A 21,158-nucleotide genomic window follows, 5' to 3' on the forward strand; every position below is an offset into this window, starting at 1 on the left:
CCTATAAACCCCCACTGTTACACTACTCCCCCTTTTCTTTTCAAGATTCGTCCTCGAATCTTCCGAATTCGACATCCCTGGAGCGTCACTCTTTGCCAGAACTCCCAGGGCCGGTGTGGGAACCACTGTAAGAAACAGGAGGAGCAAGTAAAAACCCCACTGGTCCCGGGCCGGGGTTCGAACCCACAACCTCCCAAGCCCCAGTCAGACACTCTAACCGCTCAGCCGAAAAGGTCTAGACCCGTTTGCCGGATCAGTTGGTAGCGCCTATAAACCCCCAACTGTTATACCTTTATCCTCACAGCCCTGCTCGTCCTCTCCCTCCGAACAGTCCGCGTCACCGTCACAGACGAACGCGTCAGGAACGCATGACGCGTTACCGTAGACAGACCTGCAGTTGTACCTGCAGGACCCCCACACGTGTCTCATGACCTCTTCAACTGTAGAGACAATTAAGTCATTTCAATATACATACGCACAGCTAAGGCCACACCAATTTGATTTCTTGGTTAACGGATTTTTTTAGAAAAATAATGGAGCGGGCGGGCGAAAAAATAAAAAAAATAAAAACAGGCCTAGGCATACTATTATGGCCCAAAATGGTACGATAGGAGCCATGAAGTCAACACACCAGGCTGGCTCAAAATTTAAACAATGAATTTTGAACTTTTAATGATACCATTGCATTGCCATTGGAAGATGGAATAACTGTGGAATGGGGCCTTACTGTCACTGGGTCTTTCATCCTCGCCACCAGCACAGTCCTGACGCCCGTCCCCCAGCTGACTTGTCGGCAGACAGGTGACGTTGTCACCGCAGGTGAAAAAGCAGTGTTTGGGTACTCCTGTCACGGAAAGTACACAACGTACACAACATTGCATATCGACTCTTTATCTTGTATACCAACGTTACTAGTTTTAAATAGTGATAGTAGATCGTAGGACATGTTAGCAGATAGTTTTATATCACTACATTTTGTACTCATTGTTCTTGTCAATGTCTGTTTGCAATTAGCCCTCGGGCATGAACTTGCAAAGACCACTCACACCGGGAAGGTCCTCTACTCTTTTCGATAAGTGTGGTGGGTTCTTTAACGTGCGCGGGGTGTGGCTCTCCCCAAACACGGGGCCTCCATTTAACGTCCTATCCGAGGGACGTCCCTAACCGAAGCTAGGTTCTCATTTCCATCTGAGTGAATTATTGAGGAAAGTCGTGTAAAGTGACTTTCCCAAGGGCACAAGATCGGTGACATGGGCAGGATTCGAACCCGCGACCTCTTGCATTGGGTGTGAGCCGAATGTGCTACCGACTGCGCCACATGACCCCACATTTTTTATATTTTCTATCTACCCCGCCCCTCTTTTGTCACCTGTCTAAATTATACTTACCTTGCACACACCCCTGCTCGTCTCTACCATCTAAACAGTCCTGTAGTTCATCACAGATCCAACCACTCGGGATGCAGGAGTCACTTAGAACAGTCAGGCATTCCATCGCACACTCTTCAGTAAACACAAGGTTCAAACAAGGGAAAACGAATATATTTCATCCATATCGTGGTGTGGAGTGAAATATAAATATGTGTGCCTCTCATTTGTCATTAGCAGACCACTGATACCCATTACGTCTAGTAATTGAGAATAAGGATCATAGGTCATATTAAGCAGGATAAGGTACGTAGAGCTCACTGTAATGTAGGAGACCACTATTAAGTCCAGTGTAGCGATTAACCTGGTATCTAGTTTATCATGGTTGGGCTGGTTTCTTTGGGGCTACAGGGAGAACTATTAGAGCCCCGAAGACAGCCTGTCCCAACTTCTATGCCCCAACCACGTTAAGTTCATGCCTGTAGCCAGGATTTTGAATGGGGGGGGGGTTCTTCCTACTGCTTGAGGGGACCTCGAGCGCCGAAGGCGCGAGGTTCCTAGGGAAATTTTGAAAATTGAACATTCTAAAATGGCATTTCATGCATTTTTTTAAGGATTTCCAAGAAAAAATCAGAGATATATTTTTATTCAATGACAAAGGGAGCAGTTTTTCTACGATTCCAGTCCATGTTTTCAAGAAAAATCTTGGACCTTTACATTAAATGTGGACCAAAAAGTGGACCTTTACATAAGATGTGGACCAAAAAGTGGACCTTTACATAAAAAGTGGACCAAAAAAAGGACCTTTCAGCCAGACCTTTCACCCCCCCCCCTCGGCTACGGGCATGAAGTTCATGAATCATATTGAATAGGATAAGGTTTAGATCTAGAGAAGGCTAAGACATTAAAGCTATGAGGGGAACGGAAAACAGATTGTGTGTTAATATACTGCATGTGGATTTAGATAAAGTCACACCAATGTCTTTTGGCATAAACCCCTGAACAGTCTATAGAAGAGACATTTGAAGAATCTTATTACTGCAACCAGGTAACATCTCTTTTAAGGTCTTGTGAGGTTTTAGAATGTACCTGGAGATAGCCTAGTATCCAGTCTGATCGTGGACGGGGCCGAAAGAGCTCTGTCCCGCCCGCCTCACATAGGTTTCCCGGTGTGTATTTCACGAGAGATTGATTAACACTCCACTATCGTGTTGGGGGAAACCAAATCCCCAAGCATACTGTCTCTTATTAGCGTAACACTCCTACCGGGACGGCCTGTTTCACTGTTCGGGGGAAGCTATTAGAGCCCCCGAAGACACAACCTGCCTGAACACCCCAATACCCCCAATCACGATCAGACTGGATACCAGGCTAACCTGGAGAAGTCTTACCGTCACAGTTTGTCTCGTCCTCTCCCGTTGAGCAGTCTTCTGTGCCGTCACAAGCCTGACTGTCGTGGTACAACTCATCGTCCCCACATGAACTGAACTGGAGGTCAATTTCTACAAGACAAAGAAGTACGGTGGCCAACAAGTACAAACCTTCGACGTCTGTGTACGACGCAGGTGTGTACTTGTCGGCCACGGTAGAGAAGTTATAACCATTTCTGTCTGATGAACTTCCATACATGTAGGTAGCAATGTCATCTCCATACAGGACTTCAGTGTTATGAACAATTGAGATTATATTACATTTCTGTCTGGCACCAAGCATGCAATCCGCGCTCTATTGTTTCTGTACATACATGTAGTCAACATGAAAGTTCATCTGAGTTGGTAAATTACATCATGAAAAACTTAAACTTTTCTTAATAGAATCACCGGGACACACAGTGGATCTGGAGGGGGTCAGAATGTTGGATACCGAACAGGATTACTTCAAGAGAGGCATAAAAGAGGCCATATACATCAGGGCACTTCAACCATCGCTCAGCCGGGACGGGGGGCGATATCAACTTCAGAAAACCTTTGACCCTTTGCTGACGTCACACGTGGGAAAAATCACGTGCCCACAGCATTTGGGTCAGATAGCTGAGGAAGACTGAGTGATTCAGTCGAAAATTTCTGGTGAGTCAAATTTTGAGTTGGAGAAAAGTTAAATTACGCCCTTAAATACATGTTACGCCCTTAAATACATGTAGTCAATGTAGTGATATACATGTAGAAGGTGAACCAACAAACCCAAACATCTGAGATGCTCCAACTTCACGGTCGCTAGCCCACACTCTTCCTGTAGCACGTCTTCGCAAATAGGTCTGCAACAAAATGTGAGTCGTTTTATAAGATCCGGTGGTTTGGGGATTGTTTGCTTGTTTAGCTGTTAGAACTCAAACACTAACTTAGGCCACACCAATTTAATTTCTTGGTTAAGGATTTGTCTAGGAAAAGAATGGAGCGGGTGGGCGAAAAAAAAAATAAAAACAGGCCTAGGCATCCTATTATGGCCTAAAATGCTACGATAGGAGCCATGAAGTCAACACACCAGGCTGGTTCAAAATTTAAACTTTTAATTTTGAACTTTTAATGATACCATTGCATTGAAAGATGGAATAACTGTAACAACAAGGATGAAAAGGACTGTTTTCAACTGTTCAGGGCGAAATATGAGCATTTTGCAGTTGATTCTGAATTTTTATTTTTATTTGCAAATCAGAAAAAAATTGAAGCGGGCGAATCCGTTAACCAAGAAATTAAATTGGTGTGGCCTTACAGTAAGTTTTTAGTAACCTACTAATGTTATTACACTTTCCTAATGATTCAAACTTCATCGCAAAAATCATTTAGGACAGCTGTTATGATGTGCCATTTATGTATGTAAGGAACGTTGTAAAGTGACTGCATTTACCTGTCTCCGTAGTTATAGGCCCGAGGCACACAACCGTCAAAAGCCGGGCAGAGACTTTCCCTTGGCCGACACGTCCTGTCACAGAAGACGCTGTGCGATGCACACCCCGAGCCTTGTGAAGAATATCAATTATGGTAAGTGGTGCCGATAATATCACACGAAATAAGGTTTCAGTTCTGTTTATGAGAGAGCGGACAGATTAACTCTAGAAGGAATCAAATGGTTCGGTGTGAAATAAATTACAATCGTCTGGTACGTATGGAATTGTAAAACAAAAGTCTAAGTTTTTTTTTTTGTTCCAACATGTAATTACCAGACGTGGTGACGGCACACTCAAGTTTCTTCAACTTATATTAATGCCGCCACCAACACAGGGGACAAATACATGACAGGACAATACTCATTTACACCTGAGCGAACTGAAGTCGTGTAAAGTGCCTTTCCCAAGGGCACAAGATCGGTGGCATGTTAGGACTCGAACCAGGGACCTCTCGGTTCCGAGTCGCGCACTCTGCCGCTACGCCACACTACCCCACAAGTTCAGAATGACGTTTTGTTTCTTTCTGTATATTCTTATCCTGCATATACAGTTAAGCTACTGTAGAATGCAAAAGCCCCGAAAGAAAATCATTTTATTCAAGGAAGACACACATGGATTGATGAAATACATGTCAGACTTCTTACCATCTATGACGAGAATCTCGACCCTCAGTGCAATCCGATTTTTGAAGCTGAGTGGGTAGAAGCGAGTGTAGAGTGCAAAAGTTGGGTGGTCCAACATGTTACGAGCATACCGGTGGCTATCGCTGTTCCCTTGGAACACCTTTAAGAAATCAAAGAATATTGTATTGCACACCTGACAGTGTAACCTGGTATCCAGTAGTCTATCTAATCTCCAAGCAGATCCCTTTCGTGGCAAAAAGCCAGTATCAAATTGGCCAGGCAGTATCCATAAGCCAGAGAAGGTCGCCGGCCACCGACGGGTGGTGGGGGTAGCGACAAAAAGAAAGAAAAAAACGGCCATACATAAAAAGGTAACAATCATTCCCCCACAACCTCTGCTTGGAGAGTAAGCCTATCGTGGTTGGGGCAGGCTGTCTTCGGGGCTCTGATAGTTTTCCCCCCGCTGAGTACAACAGACCGCCCGGTTAGGACCCTTGCTAATAAATGCCACTCCGGAAGTCAAACTCCCGCCGTGAAAAATTCCCGGCGGAACCTTAAGCTCAGGCGGGCGGGGAAGAGCTTCAGCAGCCCCGAAGAAAACCCGCCCCAGCCACGATAGACTCGATACCAGGCTACTGGTAGTGAGGAGGCTCCGAAAGTCTTGCAAACATGAAAACTTAGAAAAGTCTAAAAACAGACTCAAGGGGGCGTACAGATATTCCTTTCACATTCTGTTTTTACAATGTGAAGTTGAACTGACCATTTCGTTGCTGTCCTTGGCGCTGTATATTGTCCACTCTCCATTTATAGAGAACGCAAGCTTGTACGACGTGACCAAGTAGTCCATGTTGTATGCCCCCTGGGTGATGACACCGGCAACTTCGTACACTCTGTCATGCTTAATCTGGGGTATCAAAGGGAAGCCGCATTTTTTGAAACGAAATGACGTAACATCTGTGTGCATAACATCACCAGGGTCCATAATATCGCCACCTTGAGAAATAGTGTGCTGAAAGATATTTTTACTGCAACATATCCTAGGTATGTACATTTAAGGTGTGCAGGAGTGCATACCAAAAGTATGTTGCAGTAAAAATATCTTTAAGTCTGTTTCTCAAGGTGGCGATATTATGGACCCTGGTGATATCATGGACACGGATGTTATCGTAATGGTATTAGAAAGTCGAGTCAAGTATCAAATTTGTTTGATGGCACTTACAAAAAAGTTAGAAAATCACATTTCACTGGCAATGCAAAGTAAAGAGCCAGCAATATGTTTGTAGGTAAATTCCTACCAGAATTGAGCACTAGACTAGTTGTATTGGGTGGGCCTGTTACTCTCTCTTTGCAAGGGCTGAATTGTGAGAAGCTTACAATATACTAAAATTTACAGGTATTGGGGCAAGGGTCTGGAGCGGCTCAGGTTACCTCAATACGACCCCAGGTGCGGCCATAGGACTGTAAGGTTTGAACCACTCACACCGGAAAGGTCCCCTACTCTTTTCGATAAGTGTGGTGGGATCTTTAACGTGCGCGGGGTGTGGCTCTCCCCAAACACGGGACCTCCATTTAACGTCCTATCCAAGGGACGTCCCTATCCGAAGCTAGGTACTCATTAATATAATAATTTCACACCTGAGTGAAGTAAGGAAATTCATGTAAAGTGCCTTTCCCAATGGCACAAGATCGATGATATCGGGCAGGATTCGAACCCGTGACCTCTTGGGTCTAGTTATGATGACCAGGCAATAAGTACCTGCAGCCAATGTTCTGTGTCAGTGCGCAGAGCCGGAGACCAGCACGCCCCCTGCTGCTGTCCCTTCCCGCTGTTCAGTCGTGCCTGCCACGGGTAGAAGTCGTCCCTTCGCGATGAGGCGCTCACGGCGAGGTCGGGAACCTTCGGAGCCGCAGCGGGATCGTCGGGATCAAGTCCAACTCCCAGTGGGACGTACTGGTCCTGCTTCAGCCACGTGTTTTCCTCTGGAGAGATCAGAAAACTATGAAATAACTAGAGAAGTAACATTTGCAAAGCAAATGCATAATGTTTACCTTCGGACGTGGTTTACTCTGTCAATTCTTACTCAGACACATTCACATACAGTACTACTGATTAGTATATGGTGACAGGAGCAGAGCAGACCATGAAATTGCAACATTATGTAACCCAACACCAGTCACCATGGTGACAGATGTCAACAAACACGGCACGAAAAGTGATATTTAAGCACGCTTAAACTCATCGTAAAGGTGGCGTTTCTTCCCACTTCCCACTTTACGACCCCTAAACGTGCACGTAAAGGTTGCCTTAACGTGGACTTTCCGGTTGCCTTTCCGATGTCGTAAAGGCTGCTTAAATATTTCGCCGCCTTTAATACCTCTTAACGCAGTTCGTAAAGTTGGCTTAAATATGTGTTTTCGTGCTGTGAAATCAGGTCATAGGTCACTGTTTGGAGAGGAAGAAGAGGAAGAAACTGAGCAAAAACAACATGTTTTCCTTCGGTAAACATAAAGACGCAACTTTCTCTGGCGACACTACAATGAATTGTGACAGATAACTTGTGTCGCCCCCTGTCTCTGCTCAGGGTAGGTCTGTGAGCTCTAATGTAGACCGGTAATTAGGTCACAAGTCATCATAGTGTTGGCAGAGAAAGTTGAGTCTTTATTTCATATTATGACTTGTACCAGCACAGATGAACTTTCATGCTAAGATTAGAAAACTTATTAGATAGTGGACTGAGCGATAGGATACTTTAAGTTTAATGATTCTCTTCTTTTTTAATTCCAAAACTACTGTGGTTATGTTTAGAGCCCCCTAGAAGCTTCTTATAAAACTGCAGCAGACTAACCGTTTGTGACGTACACCTCTATCACCATGGCAACCCAGCCCGCATAGCCTGCCGGGTATAGACGGACGTAGTGTGACGTCACAGGAGCTGAGAGAGAACGGCTCACTTTGTTGTACCTGTCTCGGTTTCCTTGGAAAACCTAGGTAAAGGAAAAATAGTCTCTTTCCTTTTCCTGGATGAAAATGGACATATTGCCTGTACAAATGTGCATAATCATAAATGTGCAATTGGAACTACAGATCCTAATATGTGTTATGTCACATCTTTATTGAACAGCCCCTGTATCAGACGTATCTGTGTAGCTGGTATAACCGCCTTTCGGCGTAACACACCAGCTTCGCAGGCACGCGGCGCGGCGACAGCTGGCTATATTACACCGATCGACTTGTTACACCTAACCCTTGAACTTCTAGCTCTAGACTTTGTTTAAAGCTGTCTTGAATGACAATGCCCCTAATGTACTTGGTGACAGTGAGTTCCACTCTGCAATAGTTCTAGGAAAGAATGAATTCTTGAACACCTCAATCCTTGGTTGATAACTCTGGTACGTGAAGGCATGACTATTTCTTATTCTCTTCTGGGCTGGTATTAGGTACTTAGTAACAAGGTACAGAACTACATGTATTTTCCAAAATCCCTTTCCGGTCAAGAAAAATTCTTCGTACCTGAACGTCATCGCTGCTGTCCACGTAAGGTGCCCACGAAGCGCCGTCCATGCTGAAGGCCAGAGTAAATGACGTCACCCAGCTGCCCAGGTCCCAGTTCGAGCCACCTCCACTGATCACCACCCCTGTGACGTCAGTCGTCTTGCCCAGGTAAACCTGAAGCCAAACATGTACATAACATAAACTTAAACATAAACTAGAGAAGTAACATTTGCAAAGCAAACGCATAATGTTTACCTTCGGACATGGTCTGCCCTGTTAATTCTTACTCAAACACATTCTCATACATGTACTACTAGTATATGGTGACAGGAGCAGAGCAGACCATAAAATTGCAATATTATGTAACCCAACACCAGTCACTATGGTGACAGACGTCAACAAATCATGTCATTGGTCAGGTCATAGGTCACTGTTTGGATAAGAAGAAGAAGAGGAAGAAACGGAGCAAGAACAATATGTTTAATAAATACAGACGCCCAAAACTTGCTCCATTCAGCTTGCTACTGCATGTCTGCAACATGCTAGAACATGAGTAAAGAGACTTTTTTTACACAACCAAGTCTTTTATTCAGCCGACGTTTCGGTGACCGTCTGTCACCTTCCTCAGGCAGTTCTGTGTAACTGCTTCTGTTTAATAACTGACCACAATTGTGCATATATCCAACTCCTGTACGTTTGGGACCAAATTGTAGACAGTTTCCTGTCTTTTTCTACATCCATGCTGTAACCACGCATATATGTAGATATGTAAATATTGTACGTTTGGGAATGCATCTATAGCAGCGACACCTGTGCTGCAGTGCAATGTGAACGTCAAAATTGCCCTGAGGAAGGTGACAGACGGTCACCGAAACGTCGGCTGAAAAAAGACTTGGCTGTACAAAAAGAGTCTCTTTACTCAGTGACTTACCAACCTGATGAAACTATTCACGTACAAGAACATGGTCTTCATATCTAGGATCTAGATTCAACAAGTAAAATCTTAGAGTTGATACCTCCGGGCTTTTTATTGTATATTTTTATACAGTGTTACAAAGAATTTATCGAGACCGGACACCCGTGAGGGGTCATATACGTGGACCAGACCGAGAATAGCTTAAACACGCCAAAGGTCAACGGTCGCGACCACTTTCACGCTCAAAGGGGTGTTTTGGGGCCACCAAAAGGCACCATTTTCACGCCCGAGACACATATACAATAAAAACAAAAGCATCTGCAGCCCAATAGCAAAACATATACCGAGTCTCAAAAGAATCCGTCCACCCAAACGCGAGAAACAGCTGCGAACATGAAAATCTAAATCTCTCACAAAACCCTTCGGCGGAAGGATGTCTCCTCCCCCGGAGGTAATGACCATGAGATACCTGAAACCATTGGTCCACCACAGAACTCGGTACCCAGCAGTATCCTGGTACAGTTGTCGGTGTGTGCCGAGCCTGGAATGGGGCGAACTCTGACTTGTACTCGGAGCTGGCGGTGACATACACATCGGGAAGGTACCGACTGGTCAAACCAAGTGGGAATCCAGGAGGTGGAACATCTGTTAGGAAAAAAATAAGGTCAACAGGGAGACTTATTTGAAAGCTAGAAAGTGTACCCAGAAAATTGAACTTCAAGACGTGGCGTCGGTTGGCATAGTGGTAGAGCGTTCGACTATGAAACGGGGAGACCCGGGTTCGATCTCGAGTTGTACCCGGGACATGCCTGGACATGCGCCCCGACGTTGTGCCCTTGAGAAAGGCACTTTACACGACTTTTCTCACTCCACCTAGGTGTGAATGGGTACCTAACTTCGGTTGGGGAAAGTCGTATTGAGGTCACCTGGTGGCGCCGAATAACAGCCGCAAAGACCCTTGCGACAGTACCAATGGAAATGCGTGTGGAGCAAATATGTATCATGTGTATTATGTGATTGTATACCCTGCATCAATTCAGGCTGCGATTGCACGGGTAATGTTTGACCCATAAACCATTTATTGTTCCTTAACATCAGTGAAGCCCACTGTCTTTCACTATTATAGTAAAGTAGCTGGTGCGCCTCGTGCATAGTTAGACCAACCTGAAGTTAGCCTTCGATTCAGCCGTCGATTCGCAGCCTTCGATTGAGCTTCGATTCAACTAGGTGCGCACTTTTTTGTAGACGGCTGGCTGCAACCTTATACGAAAAAGTGTGCATCAAGTTGAATTGAGGGCCCAATCGAAGGCTGCGAATCGAGTGCTGAATCGAAGGCTAACTTCAGGTTGGTATAGTTAGAGCTGACCTATCTTTATCTACCTCCACAGTCTTCCTCATCCTCCCCTCCACTGCAGTCCGTCAGGTTGTCACACAGCTGAGACTCCAACAGGCACGTCCCGTCTGCACAGTAGAACTGCTGGGCACCACAACCTGTGTGAGTGTACGTTTTATCAAAATTGTATGTCTGTGATTCATGCATACAAATTTAGTTTGATTGCAACGTTCATCATAGTTTTCTATCTATGATAAGGCCACACCAAGTAAATTTTATGGATGACGTCCTTTGGAGACCCTAAATCTAATGCGAGAGGGCGAAAAAAAACAAGAAAGGCCCTGAAAAACAAGATGCCTAGATTTAGAAATATACTAAGAGACGACAAATGTTAGGACACAAATTGAATGAGGTGACACAGTGTAACAAGCAAGAAGTCGTTTATTCATCATCAAAAAAGCAATAAATCAGGTGGAACAGCAGTTGCCGTCCTGTCCTGTTTCTTTCATCACATTTTTGCAGGCCTGCAGAAACAAAGCATGTGCTCTTTACCCATTTCGTGTTACAAGGTTCACGTCAATCTAACGATTTGTGGCACTGTCGTGACTCTTTGGTCATAGTTACAGGAAGCCGAATTTCTTTTTTTTTTCTAGGAACAGGCCAAAATCAATGCGCGCGCGGACGTCATCCATAAAATTGACTTGTTGTGGCCTAAAGACACGTTAACTGACCCCTACCTCTGTCTGTACAGTTGATCTCGTCCTCCCCGTTGGAACAGTCCGTCACCCTGTCACAGGCGCGGTACCTCGGCAGACATCCCCCGTCACACTCCAACTGGAGACCGTGGCAGGGAGCTGTAAGTAACGGAGTGTGTGTGGGAGTCAGTGCAGTAACAACAGCAACAACATCATTGAAACGCAAATGAACAACTAGAGAAGTAATATTTGCAAAGCAAATGCATAATGTTTACCTTCGGACATGGTCTGCCCTGTTAATTCTTACTCAAACACATTCACATACATGTACTACTAGTATATGGTGACAGGAGCAGAGCAGACCATGAAGTTTGCAACATTATGTAACCCAACACCAGTCACCATGGTGACAGATGTCAACAAATCATGTCATTGGTCAGGTCAGAGGTTAGTGTTTGGAGAAGAGGAAATTGAGTAAAAACAATATGTTTTCCTTCGGTAAACATAATTAAAGTGTGTGTGTGTGTGTGTGTGTGTGTGTGTGTGTGTGGGTGCGTGTGTGTGTGTGTGTGTGTGTGTGTGTGTGTGTGTTTGTATGAGAGGGAGAGAAATAGATATATTGGTAGATGTATGACTTAGTTTTATAAATATCCTTGTCTAATGTACACTGCATATTTGATCCGATCGGTTGTGTTATTTGTGGTACATCGTGTCACACCCGCGAAGCCAAATCGGAAGCCAAGACACTTTGCGTTCAAAATCGCAGTTACGTCCTATCCGGATCCGTCGCAAACATCTTGAACTACCTCCTCGAGGTGGATTACTTTTTTATTCGGATCGGAGAACATCAATCCGGATTGGAACATTCACACTGCAAAAAAAAAAAAAATTGATCCGGATCGACGCTCAATCCGGATTCATTATTTGAATGTGAACGGGGTCTTACTGTGGCAGTTCTTCTCGTCTGTTCCAGAAGAGCAGTCCTTGTCACCGTCACACACCCAGGCGTTCTGGATGCATTCACCGCTCTCACACTGCCACAGTCCCCTCTCTGCACAAGACTCTGGAGGAAACATTCGTGTATAAATGAATGAATGAATGAATGAATGAATGAATGAATGAATGAATGAATGAATGAATGAATGAATGAATGAATGAATGAATGAATGAATGAATGAATGAATGGATGAATGAATGAATGAATGAGACTTTATTTCCGTGTCGTGCGCTATCCCACGCCCAGCCCGTGTGGGCTTATACGACACCGATTCAATAATTTATACATGAACAAAAGAGAATATTTTGTATATTTGTCAAATCATCCATAATTAGAAACGTTTGGGAATGCATCTATAGCAGCGACACCTGTGCCGCAGTGCAATGTGAACCAGTCAGAATTGCCCTGAGGAAGGTGACAGACGGTCACCAAAACGTCGGCTGAACTTGTCGCCGACACCGACTTGGTTGTGTAAAAAGAGTCTGTTTAATACTCATCTATAATTACGATCTATTGACGAATCAATCATGACATATTTGCATATTCTGGATGAATAACTTTTTCCTATGTAGCTCCGCTCAAGGAGATATTCATAACTACATTTGCCATTCCAGACAAGAACATTATATATTACAGGTTGTAAAATTTTCAAGCAACCTAAAGCTGTTCATTTTGAGGACTCTTTACATATTTTGACTTTTTTTCATGGCTGCGTTAGGTCATCGAAGCCATTGTGGTACATGTCTTTGTGGCCCTAAACACTCATTTTCGATTTTTTTGGTGGTCCAGTGTCTTTATACAGGCACTTAATTGTCTATTTATGCCATCTTTGCTAACATTTAATGTGTAGCTCTGGGTCATTATACGATCTAGTCGGGCCAAATTCTATACGATACGCCGGAATATACAATAATGCGCTATACAATTATGCATTGTTTTTACAATGGTGTGAATGGTAAATGGTTTGGTGTTTTAGAATTCTATACAATTACCCGAAATATACAATTATAAGAAATACAAATAAGTGGAATCCCCTGTATTTTATTCTATACATCCTTGCATAAGACTTACGGCACAGCAACTCGTCCGATGCATCATCACAGTCGATGACGCCATCGCACACTGCAGATGGTGCTACACATCTGCTGCTGTTTGCACATCGGAACTCCACAGTGGTACACACTGTACAACATAAATAACTTTATTGCGCAACAATATGGCATCTACTAACTTAAGCAAGTACATGCCAACTACATTTTCATAAGGCTAACCTAATACAAAAGTGGGTGGCTAGTATGAGATAGGTCTCAACTTATACAATCGTTGAAGGAGTTTCTAATATCCATACAGTCTTAAATATATATCCCTAAGTGTAGCATGTAGGGGTTGTCACAAGTCAATATGTATTTAAATTTTCTTTCCACGTTCATTGTGGTGAATGCTGGGAAAGAATCTGATAATCTAATGTATAGTGCATTGCGTACATCAATACATATAGGACACACAATCAAAAAGTGATATTCGTCCTCATATAGATTTTTCTTATATTCCAACTTGTAATCACAAGACGTGGTGACGGCACACTCAAGTTTTTTCAACTTATATTGATGCGGCCACCAACACAGGGGACAATACAATACTCATTTTCACCTGTGCGAAGTGAGGAAAGTCGTGTAAAGTGTCTTTCCCAGGGGCTTTCCAACGTGCCTTTCCCAAGGGCACAAGATCGGTGGTATGTCAGGACTCGAACCCGGGACCTCTTGGTTTCGAGTCGAGCACTACGCCACACGACCCCACATATAGTTTCACACCAAAGAGTTTGTGCGTAAACGGCTACATATTTGATACCAGGCATTATTAAATATTCAAAACACTACAAGAATTTTATACATATATTAGCAGGCCTGTGGGATCCTTTTTCTTATCTATTCAACAATATTTAACCTTCTTGACAATATACAGAACAAATCACAGGGTGGACAACTCTAGCAGATCGCTAATTTTAGTCACGCTAATAAATAACAAATAACGAAACAAAATTACAACTAACAAAACAGCAAATGTTTGGAATGACAGGTAATAATGTATCAATATAAATATTGAGTGATTTTCGCAGACAGTTCAAATGTTTAATCGGGTATGAATCGCTTGGTGTCTACAATGAAGGTTTGAGTCAAAGTTGTGGGGTCCTTCCAGGTTGTGGTGTGGTCCATTTTTTTAAATTTTTTTTATAAATGGTTTTTATTGTCCAAACAGTACCTGTGCAGTCGCAACCTTTATACGGCTGAATTGATGCAATCAATTCAAATCACAATCAAATAATACACATGATACACATATTTGTTCCACAATTTTTTTTTTTCGTGGAACTGTCGCAAGGGTCTGTGCGGCTGCCATTCAGCGCCACAAGATGACCTCAATACGACTTTCCCCAACCCATTCACACCTGGGTGGAGTGAGGAAAGTCGTGTGAAGTGCCTTTCCCAAGGGCACGACGTCGGGGCGCATGTTCAGACATGTCCCGGGTACGACTCAGAATCGAACCCGGGTCTCCCCGGTTCATAGTCGATTGCTCTAACCACTACACCACCCGACGCCATACCCTACAGTTTCCGGGTTGACATTTTGAAAAGGTACGGATAATTTAGCCTCCATCAGGGACCACGGATCGCTGGAAGAATAGTAGAAATTGGCCAAAATAAAGAGAAGAGTGGCAAAAGTGGCAAGTAAAAGGAGATTTTCTGTCACCCCAACGTATTCTGTATTTGGAAGCGATTCAAAGGACTGATCTATATATGTGAATGGACTGTAATGAAAGTAAAATATTCACAAGGATTGTTGAGCTTACAAAATGTTTTGAGTGACGAAAGTGGTAAGTAAAAAGAATTTGGGTGGCAAGGGACATAAAATTCCGACAGACGAGCAAGAAAAACAACAGTAAATGTTTCATGATCATACATGATGTCTAGATCGACCAGGTGGTTTTTCACCAGACACGCATAAAACTGCGGACAAAAATTCCACAGGAAACACTCACCTAGCCTCGGCTAAAGCCGCCAGGGAACGTTATAGAAAATTGTTCATCAGTAAAACTGGCAATACTGAAACGTCACCAAGAAGCCTCGAACGGAGGCTACAATTTTACCCCTATCATGGTAGTTGATGGGTCAAAATTGGCTAAAATAAAGGGAATAGTAAACCAGTGGAGTTAGCACGTCAGAGAGGGTACATTTGTACGTCGCAAAATGTACGTACCCTCTCTGGCCGGCTAACTCCCCTGGTATACTATTACCTTTATTTCGGACAATTCTGCTATTTTTCCAGAGATCCGCGGTGCCTGGTAGAGGCTAATAATAACCCGCTTGGAACTCAGATGGACCAGACATTAGGAACTGAGCCATCCTGTTTGTTTGCGAAGTAAAGTCATAGTCTTTTGAAACTGACTGACAGTATAGTAGTAGCCACTTGTTATAATGTTAAAACTTCCACAAATTAGTGAAACCTCTGGAACAAAGGATTTGCCAATTTTGTAGCTCAAACAAAGTAGAAGATGGAGCCCACTTTGTTATTATTGTAGATTATATAGTAATGAAAGAAATGACCTTTTTAGATATATTACTAGTATTTCCATACTTCCAATACTTGAAAAATTTATCTTTTTATGCGCTTTGATCATTCTGTACTATACAAACCCATCTCGAATTATATTTTTAACATCACAAAGAAACGAGAAGAAGCCGAACCTCTGTATTAGAGTAGTTTTAGAGCTGTTTGTAATACAAACATGTATATTACCTATTTCATCTGTTGACCTGTACTTAGCCCGATAGGGCATGGATGTACAATAAAGGTTATAATTATTATTATAATTATTATTATAATTATTATTATTATTATTATTATTATTATTATTATTATTATTATTATTATTATTATTATTATTATTATTATTATTATTATTATTATTATTATTATTATTATTAAAAGAATAAGTAAACTGAAGGTGAGCTTACCACAGCCACTCTCATCGGACCTGTCGTAACAGTCACCGACGCCATCGCAGCGCTTTGTGCCAGCGATGCAGTGATCACGGTGTCCACAGAAAAACTTGGGCGAGGGACAATCATTGGCTGTGCAACCTTCTTCATCTAAGCCATTGCGGCAATCAGGGACACCATCACAATGCCACTCTGGGCGGATACCACTCGTCATGGTACACTCTAGACAATTTTGCTCATCTTCACCGTCTGGACAGTTATCAAAACCGTTGCACAGCTGATCTGACATTTGGTCGATACATGCTCCATTCCGTTGGCACCTGACGTTGGGAGGATCACAAAGAATACTCCAGCGGTCGCAATTGTCCTCATCAGAGCCGTCTTCACAATCGTTCCTATCGTCACATTGCAAGGTTCTGGAGACACATCGCCCACTGTCACATCTGAAAACGTCGGGGCTGTCACACCCTCTGTTTTGACAGTTTTTCTCATCTGAACCGTCTCTACACACTTCCGTACCGTCGCATTGCAAGTTTAAAGGGACACAGAATGATCCACTTTCACACTTGAAATAGTTAGGCAAGGGACACACTGTGCAATTGTTTTCGTCTGAACCGTCTTGGCAGTCTTCCTGACCGCTACATTGACTGTCTGGAGGGAAACATTCTCCACTTTCACACTTGAAATAGTCGGAGTAGTAGCACTCTTTGTTTATGCAGTCTTCCTCATCTGAACCATCTTCACAACTCTCAAAACCGTCACATTGCCTTTCTGGAGGGAGACATTCTCCACTTCCACACTTGAAATAAAATGGGTAGTAACACTCTTTGTTTATGCAGTCTTCCTCGTCTGTACCATCTTCACAATCATAATCACCATCACATTCCCAGTATGGTGGAACACATACTCCACTGTCACACTTGATATCGTCGTGGAAGTAACACTCTGTGTTTATACAATCTCTCTCATCTGAACCGTCTTCACAATTATGATTACCATCACATTGCCACAATGGGGGAACGCATACGCCACTGTCACACTTGAAATATTCGGGGTAGTAACACTCTTTGTTTGTGCAATTTTCTTCGTCTGTACCATCTTCACAATTGTCCGCACCGTTACATTGTAACTGTGGAGGGACACATTCTCCACTTCCACACTTGACATAGTCGGGATAGTAACACTCTTTGTTTATGCAGTCTTCCTCGTCTGTACCATCTTCACAATCATAATCACCATCACATTGTCGGTATAGTGGAACACATTTTCCATTGTCACACTTGATATCGTCGTGGAAGTAACACTCAGTGTTTATGCAATCTTCCTCATCTGAATCGTCTTCACAATCATCATCACCATCACATTGCCACAATTGTGGAACACATTCTCCACTTCTACACTGGATATGGTCGGGCAGGGGGCACGCTGTGCAATGTTCTTCATCTGAACCATCTTCACAATCTTCCTCATCGTTGCAATGCCGGAATAGTGGAACACATTCTCCACTGTTACATTTGAAATTGTCACACTCTCTGTTTGTGCAATTTTCCTCGTCTGAACCGTCTCCACAGTTGTCCGCACCGTTACATTGTAACTGTGGGGGGACACATACTCCACTTTCACACTTGAAATACTCGGGGTAGTAACACTCTTTGTTGATGCAGTCTTCATCTGAACCATCTTCACAATCTTCCTCACCGTTGCATTGCCAGGATGGGGGGATACATTTTCCACTTGCACACTTGAAATCGTCGGGGTTGTCACACTCCCTATTCATGCAGTTTTCCTCATCGGAGCCGTCTACACAATCAACCTTACCGTCACATTGGAACTGTGGATGGACACATTCTCCACTTTCGCACTTGAAGTAGTTGGGCAAGCGACACTCTTCTTCGAATTCTGTGTCGAATTCTGGGGAGGCATGGCCGATGGACAGCAGGCATGTGAAAAGGAGCAAGCCGGTCGCCATGGTCGGCCTTACGTGGGGTAATATAGCTGACATTCCCGGTGTGCTCGGCCTTCCCTGACGTGCAGTGCCAAGATAATCAAGTCGTACTGGGGTATGGGTATTGGCCGCATATGTCGTGCAACTGAACGTGAGGCCCGTGAGGGCAGTGTTCAGTAAGGCCACAGCAAGTAAATTTTATGGATGACATCCCCCGCAGACTCCAAATCTAATGCGAGCGGGCGAAAACAAAACAAGGCAGGCCGAAATAACAAGGTTCCTACATTTTAGAATTTTGACTCAATCATTGTACAAATGGTTTTTATTCGGTGGGATCATCACATATACACAGCCAGCATCACATATCACTGCATCAAAGTAAGAAATAAAACATTGAATCAGAGCCTTTTCTTGTCTCCTCTCTTCATATTTATCTGCCATCTACGTTCCGGTATGGCAGCAGACATCTTTGCCCATTTTTGGCATGTTACCACTATCAGAAGGCAACAAAATTCTTTTTTTTTTTTCAAAATCAGGCGAAAATTAATGCGCGCGCTGATGTCATCCATAAAAATTACTTGCTGTTGCCTAACCCATAGATGTAGATGGTGTGTGCGTGCACGGCTTGTTTTTCTGACGAAAGGGCAAGGTGTAGTATACCTACGGACAGGTGGGCACTAACCCAGAGGAATGCGAGAGAAACGCCGTCAAAACCACCAACCAAAACGTTCAGTCACCCCAACGTATTTCTGTATTTGGAAGCGATTCAAAGCACTGATCTATCAATGTGAATGGACTGTAATGAAAGTAAAATATTCACAAGGATTGTTGAGCTTACAAAATGTTTTGAGTGACGAAGGTGGTAAGTAAAAAGAGAATTTGGGTGGCAAGGAATATAAAATTCCGACCGAAGAGCAAGAAAAACAATAATTAATATTTTATGATGTCTAGACAAGTTGGTTATCACGAGATGAACATAAAACTGCAAACAAAAATACCACTCGCTTACATTGTAGCCTCGGCTGAAGCCGAATGTTTTCGAAAGCACCAAGGACAGCACCAAGGACAGATATGTTTGCCTGTGTGTGGATGGCGTTCAGCACCAAGGACAGGTATGTTTGTGTGTGTGTGGATGGCGTTCAGCACCAAGGACAGGTATGTTTGTGTGTGGATGGCGTTCAGCACCAAGGACAGCATGCTTGCCCCTGTGTTTGTCTACGCTATTTTCTCATAAAGTTACACGTTGTATTCTTCTTCCATGGGAGTTTTGTCATCAATATTCTCCCCGCTTACATGTCCCAGTTTCCGTTTTAACGTTTTCTTTTTTAAGAAAAAACAAACAAAATGTGCGCTTCCGCCGCGAAATGATTTCATTATCTTTATTCAAATTATCGGCTGAGGACCAACAGGTGGGAACTACCCATGAGGCCATGGGAGCTCACAAGTTCCAAGATGGCGGCTGAACATGGAGCGGGAGAAATTTCTGCTGAAACTTCGCCTCAGGAAGACGAGAAACGTCTGTTTTAGGAGGTGAGTAGTACGTAACTTTGTTCTCTGTATCCTTGTGACCACTTTTGGTAAGTCTTGTGTGGAAAGACGCCGTAACAACACAGAAATATGCCCGAGTTTTCTAAGCATTGTGGCGTGGCACACACAAGGGAGCACATGGGCTAGAAACATTTGCATAATCAGAAATAATTTAGTCCAAAGAAAGACAACACGCAGAGTTTCGTTTAACCCCGTCCAGTTTGAGTTATATCAAGGACCTTTAAATTCCTTAGTAACATTTCACGCAACAAAAGTAACAGTATTTTGGAAAAGTTTTACCGAATAATAGTTTATATGATACCCAATTTTCGCACACAAATTTGAGCTGTACATTTTCTGACGGTGGGTTCACCTAGATATTTTAGGACTACTAGCATTCAATTCAGGACATGCATAATATTTAAGTTTCAGAAAAATTTAGAGTCCTTTTCAAGTATTTTGTCATGTATTTTGCTTTTTGCATTTAAAAAAATTCAGATTCTTGTCAAACCACATTGTTTTCTTACTGGTTCAAACTAAGTTTTTTTTTTTCATGCCTGATTCATATATAGTTTGCTGGCTATGATAGTATGATGTTTCTATAGCTGGCAATATTCTGTCAACATTTATTTTAACTTGTCATCTGAATTGTTTTGATGACAATGATAATGTGAGGTGATTTTTAATGTGATTGTTTGGTCATGATATTCTCATGTGAATATTACTGTAACAGTGTATGTATCTTGTTTATCTATGGCATCCATGTCCTGTGAACTTTGTGTATGTAACTTTGTATTTCTTTTCCACCCTAGGTTTGGGAAGCTGATACTGTATACCTGACCATGTGGGACCTGTCCATGTTCCTGTGTGTGCTGTGGGACCTGTCAGCTATCCTGTGTACCTGTCCACATTCCTGGAGATCCTATATTAGTAAGTGCATGAATATTGTTATTGCATGTTTGCATGAATTATGAATATTGTTGATGCATGTAACTTTGGCCTGTGATTTTTCTGAATGTGTATTTCTATTCCACCCTAGGTTTGGGAAGCTGATACTGTATACCTGACCATCTGGGACCTGTCCATGCTCCTGTGTGTGCTGTGGGACCTGTCAGCTATCCTGTGTTCCTGTCCACATTCCTGGAGATCCTATGTTAGGAAGTGCATGCTCTATGAATATTATTGATGCATGTAAATTTGGCCTGTGATTTTTCTGAATGTGTATTTCTATTCCACCCTAGGTTTGGGAAGCTGATACTGTATACCTGACCATGTGGGACCTGTCCATGCTCCTGTGTGTGCTGTGGGACCTGTCAGCTATCCTGTGTTCCTGTCCACATTCCTGGAGATCCTATATTAGTAAGTGCATGCTCTGTGAAT

At 43.1% G+C, this 21,158-nt stretch overlaps 1 protein-coding gene across 1 annotated transcript in view; it reads right to left on the reverse strand.

Annotated features, from left to right (window-relative positions):
- The window catches only part of LOC109480331 (SCO-spondin-like), a 20,300-nt gene extending 2,025 nt beyond the window's left edge, over window positions 1–18,275 (reverse strand). Inside the window, exons 1-16 of the mRNA XM_019782526.1 lie at window positions 18,045–18,275; window positions 17,334–17,705; window positions 16,731–17,225; window positions 16,322–16,526; window positions 13,380–13,490; window positions 12,258–12,374; window positions 11,354–11,470; window positions 10,664–10,774; window positions 9,753–9,928; window positions 8,386–8,541; window positions 7,721–7,859; window positions 6,631–6,854; window positions 5,635–5,778; window positions 4,896–5,034; window positions 728–844; window positions 291–440 (exon numbers count right to left, since the gene is read on the reverse strand). Coding sequence (XP_019638085.1) covers window positions 291–440; window positions 728–844; window positions 4,896–5,034; window positions 5,635–5,778; window positions 6,631–6,854; window positions 7,721–7,859; window positions 8,386–8,541; window positions 9,753–9,928; window positions 10,664–10,774; window positions 11,354–11,470; window positions 12,258–12,374; window positions 13,380–13,490; window positions 16,322–16,526; window positions 16,731–17,225; window positions 17,334–17,705; window positions 18,045–18,275 — 3,004 coding nt within the window. The remainder of the gene's footprint in view (window positions 1–290; window positions 441–727; window positions 845–4,895; window positions 5,035–5,634; window positions 5,779–6,630; window positions 6,855–7,720; window positions 7,860–8,385; window positions 8,542–9,752; window positions 9,929–10,663; window positions 10,775–11,353; window positions 11,471–12,257; window positions 12,375–13,379; window positions 13,491–16,321; window positions 16,527–16,730; window positions 17,226–17,333; window positions 17,706–18,044) is intronic.
- Between the last annotated feature and the right edge of the window lie 2,883 nt (window positions 18,276–21,158).

This window comes from Branchiostoma belcheri, unplaced genomic scaffold (genome assembly GCF_001625305.1).
Source record: "Branchiostoma belcheri isolate BF01 breed outbred unplaced genomic scaffold, Haploidv18h27 scaffold108, whole genome shotgun sequence".
Taxonomy (NCBI): Eukaryota; Metazoa; Chordata; class Leptocardii; order Amphioxiformes; family Branchiostomatidae; genus Branchiostoma; species Branchiostoma belcheri.